The following is an 11,059-nucleotide window of genomic DNA, read 5'->3' as shown; positions in this document are numbered from 1 at the left end:
GGGGGCCCGGGCCCCTCCCTCAGATACGCCATTGGGTAATAAGTCAGTTCTCTCGTCTACCGATCTGGGTGTGATGAAGTAACCAGGTCCACCGTGGTTACCTAATTATTTCTCAATCGAACCTACGATCATGAGAGTGATGAAAATGATCGCTAACTATTGACGCTCTCGACTGCTGAGCAACTTCTCTCTACAGAGGGCAGTGTGGAGAATATGCATACTGGTGATAGGGAGAAAATGGTCCATGCGCGGTTAGCATTGTTTAGGAGCAAGAAGACGGGCTTGATTGGGATGCTCTTTTTAAACGCTGGTCATCGTATACCGTCATTTAACTCTACATCAACCAATGGGACGCTACATGTCCTTTGAGGCCGTGACGCTAATAATGTAGCACTAAGTGCTGCAGGCGAGCCAAGGGTTAAAGGTAAGATTTTGGCTGCTATGCTCCGGTCTCCTTCTGAATCGTTCTTTGATATGTTGCCCAAAGTTTATCCCAGAGACATAATATTACAACCGAACGGCGACAAAGGAGCATAGAAATACGCCAGTCCTTTTCGCTGTCGGGCTAGTTAGCTAGTTAAGGTGGTTAGGTGATACACAGACGGATCACCAGCCTTGCACCCCTATGAACATGTAAAGGGTAAATTGACCAAACCTCAGGGTAACTGTAAACTCAAAGTAATGGGACCGTGTAATAGTATACACTTGATCCCGTGGGACTATACATTAAGTTCTTTGTTATATATTTAGACTTTCCCTTAAACAATCATATGGCAAAAACATGGTGCGCACGGGCAACAACTACGCAATTGTATCCCGGTCGGGATACATTTGAATTTGATCAGGGGCACGTGACTAAGAATCAACCAGTCACGGTGTCCGTTTTGTTGAGTGAAAGTCTAGATATATAACAGTACAGGTTATTTGTCACGTAAAATTGTCAGAAGGGTTAATACATTACGCAACAGTAACAAAAAAAGAGTGATAATAAATTACAGAGGATTACCAATCTTTATTTTCGTACTAGTGATGTAACTGAGGAAATTATTACCGATAGTTTCATTAATAAAAACTTAATGTTTCTTGCATTTGAGATAGTGAACTCTCTTTCAACAGCGAGTAACAGTAGGGAATATTTCTGGAATGGAGAGTCACGATATGGGTCGTGACTGAAATCTCTGTTTTAAAACAATTTTAATAGCAGCAACAAACCAGCAGTGATTCATGGGAAAAATCAGTTAGTAAAGCTGAGGGTATTCGTGCGACGTGCGCAATGTGCATTTTGTGCTCTCCCAACAAAGCTCTGAAAGATGTCTTGAAGGATAAAAGCCGGTCATTAGTTGACTTGTTGTAATCTGTCAAGAAACTTTGTAGCTTCCCAGTAAGCCGATCCAAGGTAATTTTCCTCATTGAAGTCTAGGGTTTGAAGATTAGAAACAGGAAATCCTGATAAGGGATTCTGAATAGTTCTTGGTGTAAAGGACGAGGGTGTTAAAACGTTTTCCTTGGCAGCGTCTTCTCTCTGGTTCGTATCCCAGTCGACGATCTGTAAATGAAGCATTACAGATTGCGGTATTACTGCGAACAACCAAGATATTTTTTTAATATACAAGCATTCTTCAATCTGTATAGATATTCACACAAACTCACACAGGACACTGCGTTGTGATAAACAATGAATCCTAACAATTGATACCCTTATTTAAAAATCTCATAATACACATCTGTTGTTAGGATTATCCCCAATGATACCATTTTACCTATCCTCTAATCAAGGCATAGCCCACGGATCAAATCGAAAAACGTGACTTCTCTTTGCTACTTTGACACGATAGGGCCCCACCCTTACCCAACGCTTAGGAACCAGGCCTAACTAACCTTGGAGACGTAATGAATAGAAAAGGGTGCCGGAAAATCCAAAAATAAAAAACACAGAAAATGTATACACTTAATATAGGTCCTTGAACGCGAAAGGATTTTAAACGCTTTGATATATAACGCGGAAGAGCGCGATAGACGATGCGTCACTCGTTTCGTTTCGTTGCTAAGGTATGTAAGTGAGCAAAAAGAGAATAAGTTAATATTCAATTTTTACTTATTTTTACTTGTATCTTAAGCTTGTAGACTAAAATGTGAATTTTAAATTTCTGAATAAATAGTCCTATTAGAATATTTACCCCTTGGCCAGTGAATCCTTTCTCTCCATATTTCTCAAGCGCTCCCTTCATTAAGTCAATTTGAGCAAGAAGAACTTGCCTCTCGTTTATCAAATCGTCCATTGCTCCAGTTTGTGAATTGTTTGTGTCTTGAAGTTCGTTCTCTTTTAATCTTAAACGTCCTTGTAATACAAGCATCTGTTCCTTAATTCGTTGATTTTCCTCTACGAATCTCTGGGCTTCAAGGGAAGTATTCAATGAAGGACCCGTGAAGGTAGCAGGCGATGACTCCACATTAAACAGGTTTCCAGACTCGCTCTGGATCAGTTCGCCGACGAGAGGTTGAGACGCACCCTCGTTCGCAGGTGTTGAAGTCATAGGAGTTTGAAGCTTCATCCTTTGAACTTCGTCCTCAAGTTGATCGACTTGAGATTGCAAACGCTTGCCCTGTTTTAGCAGAAATTCGTTCTCTTCACTTAACTTTGAGTTTTCCTGTTCAATTCGCGCTTGGTTCTCCCTCAGATCTCGTAACTCAGTCTCTGAAAAGTTATCCGACATACTCTCTTTTTCTCTGCTTTCTTCCTCCTGTTTTTCTCTCACGACTAAAGCCTCTTTTAAATATCGATTTTCTATCTCCAGATTTTCTTTGTCTTGCAGCAATTGTTCATTCTCTTTTTGGATTCCAGGAACGTCAATTCCTTCGGTATGACCAGATCTTCTTAGGCTCTCCGTTTCAAGATACAGAACCTGATTTTGCCTTCTTAACACCTCATTGGCTCTTTTCAGAGCTTGAATTTCAGTTTTCTTTTTATAGAGATCTCTCTGAAGAACTTCTAGCTCTTCTTCGAGCCGACTTTGCTCTCTCATTGAGGACGAGAGCTGTTCTCTTGTTTGATTGAGATCTTCAGGTTCTAGAAGACTTGTCTGTAATCCCATTTCGAGTCTCGGTGTAAGCAGAATCTCGTCGAATTTTTCCTTTTCCTCTTTCCGCTTCTGCTTTAAAGCTAAAAACTTCTCCTTAAGCTTGTTGTACTTCTCCTGCATTTTGTTCAATTCATCCTTACACGTTTCTATCTCGTCCGCCAGCTTTCCTTTATCCATCTCAGATTCAGTTAATGATCTACTGAGCTTCTCACATTCCTCATGCTCGTCAGATTGCGCTTTCTTACTCTGAGAAACATAGCGCGCAAATTGTTCTTTCTCTTGAATCAGCTCGCTTCGAAGTACTTGGTTCTCATTCTTCAGCTCAGAGATGATTCTCTCTGACTTAATTTTATCCTGTTCCGCCTGATACATATGCGTCAAATGCTTTTCCGTCTCCAATAATACTCTTTCTCGCCCCTTCTGTTCCGTGTCGAGCACAGAGAACAGCTTCGATAATTCTTCTGTCTTTCTCCGAACTTCTTCTTCTAAAGCTTTAATTTTCCGTTCGCTTGCCTCGTCTGCTTTGAACCTTTCACTCTGGAAATTCTCTTCGAAGCGTTTCTGTGATTTCTGAAGCTCATCGCGTTCAACTTTTATTCTTGTAAGTTCATCAAATTGTGTTCTATTCGTTCGCTGCGCTTCCTCCAAATCGGACCTCAAGGAAGCAACTTCTTTCGTTTTCTTTTTAAGTTCCTGTTTTTGTGCTTTCTGAGATTCACATATTTTGAGTTGCTCCGACGTGAGATTAGCTTCATGTGCTATCTGCCGTTGTTGAAAATCCTCTAGCTCTTGTTTCAGCTCGTGTATCTCTTCTTGTTGAGTTTTGTTCAGTTCTTTCGCGGCTTCAAGGTCTGCTTCTAGCACAGCAACCTCCTTTGCGTGCCCTTCAGTTACAGTCAGATGTTCTGCTGTTCTGTTAGCTTCATGCGCTAATCGTTGCTGTTCAAACTCCTTCATTTCTTGCTTGAGTCTGGTTATCTCGTCTTGTTGTTTCTGATGCAGCCTCTGAGCAGCTTCCAAGTCAGCTTTAAGAGTTTCAACCGCTTTAGCATGCTCTTCTCTTGTCATGACTTGTTCCGCAGTGATGCTTGCCTCATGTGCTATTTGTTGTCGTCGAAACTCGTGAAGTTCTTGACTGAGCTTTGTGATTTCTGCTTCTTGTGCTAAGTTAGTATGGCGCGCTCTTTCTAACTGGGTCTTCAAATCGGTGATACTTTCGGCTTGCTCGCTGTTAGCTTGAAGTGCCGTTTCTAGGTCGGCCTCGAGAGTACTAATTGTTTTTGTAAACTGCTCATTTACGGCTTCTACCCTCGAGGAAACTACATCTTCGTTGCTCTCGGCATTTATAGCTAACTGATCTTTTAAGTTCTTAAGATCTTCGTCGTGTCTTTCCTGCATTTTGAGGATGCGCTCTTGGGCATTCTTAACTAAGAGTCTTTCTTGTTCAAGATTTTGGCGAAAGGTTTCAATCTCCATATTGATGGATTCGATTCTCCTTGTCTTTGAAGCTGACTTACTTCGCTCTTCCTCGAGCTCTGTTTCGAGCTTCTCGATTTTTTCTTCGTAATCTTCTGCAAGTCCTTTCATCTGCTGCTCGTATTCCAGACCCAAGCCAGTCGATGGATTCGCTGCGAAGGTGTCATCGACTGCTGCCAAAGAAATTATCGGCTCCACGCTTTGAGTTTGACGAAGGTTCTCAATTTCTTCATGGAGATCCTGTTTCTCGATCTCTGCCTGTTTCTGGTAATTTTCCAAGCTTTCAATCTTCACAGATAACTTTTCCATCTCACTTTGGTATTCTGCTATTTGTCTCTCTCTTTCAGAATCCCCTTCCATGACGCCTTGCCTGAGATCCTGTAACTCTTGCAGAAGCAAAGCCTTTTCGTTTTTAAATTTCTCGCAATCATCTGTAAGCTTTGCAATTTTTTCATTAAGCCTTGTGATAACTCCTTGCGACTCCATGTGGGCTTCATTAAAATTTTTGCCTTCATTTTCCATTTGTTCGAGTTTTTCCGTAAGTTTCTCAAGCTGAAGCTTGTTCTCTTGAGATTGAAACTCCAACGTATTGTTAAGATCCAGTTTCTCAGCTTTTAGAGTTGCTACTGTATCTCGCATTCTTTCAACTTCATCAGCAATCTTTACTTCGTTCAGTTTTAACTCTTCAGTAACCTTCTGATGATCCGCTTCTTTGCTGGTTATTTCGGAATCTAATCTCTGATTTTCTTCGGTAAGGTTTGCGAGCTCGTTACGCAGGATGCCAACTGAGGTTTTGTATTCTTCTACTTGAGCTTCGGAATTGGCCATTTCCTCCTTAATATGATCAAGCTGGCTCTCAAGATCTAATATTTTTGAGATGTTGTTTTCATCTTGCTTGGCAAATTCTTCATGAGTACTTTTGCTAAGTTCTAATTGTTTCTCCAGGTTTGAAATCTTTGTTTTACATTCTTGTAGTTCTGCTTCGTTGTTGCTGTTTTCTTCTCTCATAACCTCTAATTCATACTCAAGCTCGGCTGTCTTGGTTTGCAAATCGATATCAGTCTCGAACTGTTTCTCGTCTGCACTTTTCAATCTTTGAATTTCACTTTCCAGCTCAGTAACTTTTTGTTTATAGGATTCTATATCTTCTACTAATACCCGAATTTCCTCCTCTTGATTGTCCTTTATCTTCTCCATCTGTGGCTTTCCCGGTTTCCTCGAATTGTCTAGTTCATTGTTGAGATCTGTCACCACCAAATCGTATTCTCTTCTCAGACTTTCATTTTCAGCTTGCAGGGTCTCTAAACTCTCATGAAGTCGCTCAATATCTCTTTCATGAAGCCTCTTCATTGAATTCATCTCTAACTGCAGTTCTTGGTTTGTTCGATCGACTTCTTTCCCTTCAAGGTAGCTTCTCTCAGCTTCCTGCAGGCGCTTTTCGTAGTCTGAGACAACCTTGTCCAGTTTAATTTGCTCTTCTTCTTTCATTTCCTCTCTAAGCCTTTCTTCCTTTTCTTCAAATTCCTTTTCCTGATCCGCAATCATACCCTCTAGAGAATCACGCGCTTCGACAAATTCAAGTCTTTCATTTTGGAGACTTTCTTTCAACTCCTTTACTTCATTCTCGTATGCTTCAATCTGTCTTTGCATTGCCTCCAGATTTTCAGCTTTTGTCTGGTTCTCTTGAGATGTATTTCTGATCTCTTCCTTTTCTTTTCTGAAAACATCCTCCATTTGTTCGATATCTTTAGCATGCTTTTCGTTCATGTCTTCGGCTTGAGTTCTGAGCTCCAAAATGGTTCTCTCCAGTTTCTCCTTTTCACTTTCAAACGCACTCCTCGACTCATCTAGCTGCGTTTCAAACTCATTTTTCATAATCATCAGGTCCTGCGCCATTTGAGCTTCACTGGTTTCCAGCTGACTGGTCAAATCTGTAACCTGTTCTTGTAACTGGTCAATTAGGTTTTCGTATTGCTTCTTTTGAGGAAAATCCCTGGAAGTATCAGCACCAGTTTCCAATTCCTTCAGTTTTTCATCAAACGCATTTCTTAGCTTATCCATTTCCACTTTATGCTCCGTCAGAAGCTTACTTTTCTCGCTCTCGAACGTACTCTTTAGCTCGCTTAGGTTCTCCTGAAATTCAAATTCTTGCTGCTCCATTTTTTCGGCCGCCTCGGTTTTCTTGGAAATCTGGGTCTGAAGTTTCTCCTTGAGCACAGTTATCTCATCTTCATAGTTACTTTGCAACGAGGCCATCTGCTCTTTAAGAGCCTCGACTTCGGGTGAATGATCACGTGATCCCACGTCACTTGAGTCGTAATCAGATTCTTTCTTTAATTCGGCGACCCTTTTCCAACGCTCCTCCCTTAGTTTCAAGTCTTCCATCTCTTTCTTAAGCATTTCTATCTCGATTTCATTTTCGCTGTTTAGCTCCTCAATTTCTCTTTTGAGTTCCAAAGTTTCTCCCCTATGCCGCGCCTCCATTTCTTGTATGTATCTGTCTTTTTTCTTGAGTGTTTCCTGAAGGGCATCTTGGTCCTCGCTGACCTACAATAAGAAAGAATTGTCTTCGTTGTTGTTGTGGTTTGAGAACTTGCTAGACAAGTCCAGCTGCACCAGGTCAGAGGGGTTCTGACATGGCAAGGCAATTTCGTTGACGAATAGGAAAAAAGGTCGTCAATTGAGCTAAAAGAACTGTAGAATTCCTGGAGACAAATAATGAGTTATATCGGGTTACATTGTGATTTTGGATACCTCGAAGGCGCGCGAAGCATACCGGGCCAGTCAAGGTCTTTCCATGATCTTTTAATTGCATAGGAAACTGTTGCGCATGCCTTTATCACAATTATATCTCTACCACCGAGAAACGGTCACTAAAAGTACTTTTTAGCATAGGAATCGAAATGTTGCCTAGCTGGTCAAAGAAAGTGCAATACTGATCTGTAATGGGTAAGAATTTCCCCTTTCTTCGATATTCTGTTTCCAGCGTCCTTGCGATTTTAAATGACATCTAAGAAAAAGTGGCTCTGTGGCTGATAATATGGTAGAAGAATCTTCAAATCGACATCAAAGACTCACTGAATTTTAAAAGGCTATTTCCGTGGGAAATGGCAAGGCAAGGGCGATTATATCGAAAAAAATTGGCTGTTTTAAAATCAGGACTAAAACTTGGGGTTTTTACGCTTTTCCCAACACATTTGTTTTCACGTTTGACTATGAAATGGCTCGAAAGCTGTTTCAAGAGTTTCTTCGCCGAAGAGCTCTGTCACTAATGAGACAAGCAGTACTAAAACTGACTGCGTACCTGTTGCAAGTCATACGTATTTTTACTCCTCATCATGTCACGTTCTTCTATCAAGCTTTCGCATTCTTCTGACTTGCGTGACAATTTCTCACTGATCCCCTTCAGAGCATCATCTTTCTCTTGAATCTGTTTTTGCAGGTTTAACACCATTTCTGTCAGAAGTGTAGGGTCGTTAGGAAGTTCTGACCCAGAATTTTTGCTTCCATTTGGCTGCAATTGAGAAAGGTTTCAAGAAACAAGTTAATTTTCCTAAGAGATTAAATGTCTCAAAGGAAATGTTTTGAATATTGCCAAAACTGTTGTATGAGCCGCTTAATTCTAATTTTAGACAGGCATCTTTTCCAAATTCAAAAAAGCAATGAAACTTCTCACGTTAGCTTTCAAAAGCATCAAAACCGAACAGGGTAGTTTATCACACTGTATGTGGATAAAATACAAACTTTCTTTATATTTGAGAACTTGAATCTTGCGTGACAACCCTTTGGCGTTGTATTGTCATTCCTACAAATGACCGAAGTTTGATTTATTTTACCCGTTGTTATTTCTCAAATCCTTATCCTGGTAATGATTATTTCAAGAAAGACTGATTTTGAAAACAAGCTGCCCCATTTTATAAATCACTGTATGTACATATTTTCTGCAAATAGATGTAAGAAAATCGCTACCTAGTGACCTGATTGCGGTTTAATATTTCCGCTAAAACGAAGGCGATATTCTGCTCTGAACTCTGAAGCACGGGAACGTTTCAATGTATTCGAGCGGGTGCTGATCGAAGTGGTCTTGCTTCAGGAAAGAGCACGGGGAAAATAGCGAATCAAGGAACAATCTTTTCGTAAATACCTGCACACATCATGTGAAGTTAGGTATACTGTTTACACAACTTACGATTTGTCGGTTGTCAAGTAGCTGTTACTTGACTTTCATGTAACGATCACAAGAATTTCACGAGTCCTCCAAACGATGATCGACTTCACAAATATACGTGACAGCTCTTTTGATAAGTTTTCACTCACCTTTGAAGGTATTGGTATGCTAGAATTCGCATTTAATGACGCTGATCGCGCTACTAGAGTTGCTGGTGTAGTTCTTTTCACAGGAATGCTAGTTCTTCCGGCCACTGGTATCGACGATCGAGGTTTCCCGGACATTTTTCTCGGCTAGTGATTTCGAAGGTATTCAAAAGTGGTTATACTCTCCTCGAAGTTAACGAAAAGATACTTATGTGGCTTTTCTTTTACATGGGCGGCATAATATCATCCAAAATATCAACTTTCGCAGGTAGACGCGCATCTGTTGTCAAGTGAATCGAACGCTCAATTAATATTCACGCTTAACACGCCGAGATGTAATTAGTATTCATCTGTCAATCAAGTGTATCGGATCAATTTCAAAGGAGTGATAATTTATAGGTTTGTAACAGGCACCTTTCACTAGTTACCATGTAGTTTTAAGCCGATAAGGTTTACAAGTTTTTTGGAGGTCAGCCACGTAAATCAGGTTTTCTTCTGCCGAGATTTGTTTAACAACTTAAAGGGATGTAATTACAGTCTCACTCGTTGGTGTTATTTTACGTCAGATTTCAACCCAACACGTAGCATCTTTCAAATGATAATTGCAAATCGTAGGCAGCCACGTTCGGAATGATAAACAAGAAAAGTAGCGGAGAAACGGAACTCAAAAGGATCGACCTGTAAGAAATTGTTTTGTTTTTGTTTCGTTTGTTTGCTTGTTTGTTTGTTCCAATGAATTTAAAAAAAATTTTCCCGACGGCTGCACCATGCCGCCGCAGTTGAGTCCTAGCATAGACGTAATTTCTGTCAATGGAAATAGCCGCACTAAAATGGAAATCTCGTTTCCAAAGAAAGGTCCCCCCGGAAGTAGATATCTTTAGTAAACGAGGAGTAAGACACACGAAAGACCAGTGGCTTTAAATGTGCGAGAGCAGCAGCAAACCGATCATTTCATCAATGGTAATCATGCGCTCTGTTGGTTTCACTCTCTGGTTCTAGTTTTTCTAGTCTTCGATACCCATCTACTTGTGTCTCCAGTTTAAAGTGGATCTGGAAACAACTCCACCCTCCCCTCTCCTCCCCTCCCCTCTCTTCCCCTCCCCTCTCCCCTCCCCTCTTCCCTCCCGTAGTGGACGTCCAGCAAAGAAGAAAACCTTAGCAATATCGACTGCTAAATAGTAAGGATGCCTATTAAATGGTAGGCTTTGTGTCTCCTCTATCTTTTTTATACTTATCTAATGATTTCTATATCTGTAATATTTATACCTATTTCTATAAGACCAAAAGGGACTAGAAGAATCAAACGGCTTCCCTTTTTCGTTTTTGTCACAATAATCACTTTAGACTGTTTGCTGTGAAATATAATTTGATAATACAGTGAAAACCATGATTTTTTTTTAGGAAAGTTCATTTCACAGGTACGAAAAATTCAGTCAGCTTATGTAAATAGGAAACGACACTCTCGTCAAGTTAGTTCATCTCTTTCAACATTGTAAACTTGGTTTCTAATATAAAATTTAATCATGTGTTACAGTTCCATGACACTGATGACATCTCTTCCTTACAAATTATAAAATTCAGCTGCTTTTGGATTGTACTTTTTAATTCAGCGTTCAGAACTCAACAGATGCCAGGAATGACCCAGTCTTTAAATAATCTAACATCGTGCAGAAAGAAATGCACCTGCTCCTGGTAGTTTTTCCGAACAGTAACCTGAAATTTGCTGCAATTAAGTTTAAACAAGAGAATAAGAACCGTAGTTTACAATCTCTTGGTTTGAAGAAATCAGTTTGCTTCTGCTGCTAAGTAAGGGAAGATTTCATGTCGATTCAGGCTGAATCCAGTCTCTCTACGTCAAAAATGAAATAATAAGCAGCCTATCAATGATTAGTGGTTTAGTGCTTTCCTGCGTGAAATCAACCAATGTTCCTCAATTAAAGATGGTATCTTTCTCACTCACTTATTGTTAGATGCAGTAATTTACAAAATGCCTTATTCTAATCTGAAATGAAGGGCTAAGATAGCAGTGACAACAACATCCTAAAAGATGTCATTTAATGTTTTGTTTTCGGTCGTAAACATGTTTTGTAAAGTAGTTATGGTTTTTGGAAAATTTCTTTGTAAACTAAAAATGGTCCATTTGATGGCCAGAGATCGGATAAAAACGAAGTCTTTCACCGTGTTTGCCG

At 40.2% G+C, this 11,059-nt stretch overlaps 1 protein-coding gene across 1 annotated transcript; it reads right to left on the bottom strand.

The window, feature by feature from the left end:
* Positions 1–992: 992 nt before the first annotated feature.
* On the bottom strand, positions 993–9,207 carry LOC113673374 (uncharacterized). Its single transcript, XM_027189775.2, has 4 exons — positions 8,874–9,207; positions 7,861–8,070; positions 2,178–7,103; positions 993–1,546 (listed from the first exon to the last, which is right to left on the bottom strand). The coding sequence occupies exons 1-4, from the start codon at positions 9,006–9,008 to the stop codon at positions 1,337–1,339; spliced, it is 5,481 nt and encodes a 1,826-aa protein (XP_027045576.2). The 5' UTR covers positions 9,009–9,207; the 3' UTR covers positions 993–1,336.
* Between the last annotated feature and the right edge of the window lie 1,852 nt (positions 9,208–11,059).

This window comes from Pocillopora damicornis, chromosome 12 (assembly GCF_964200805.1).
Source record: "Pocillopora damicornis chromosome 12, jaPocDami1.2, whole genome shotgun sequence".
NCBI lineage: Eukaryota > Metazoa > Cnidaria > Anthozoa > Scleractinia > Pocilloporidae > Pocillopora > Pocillopora damicornis.
The sequence above is the reverse complement of the archived record's forward strand: the minus strand, read 5'-3'. Positions and strand labels throughout refer to the sequence as shown.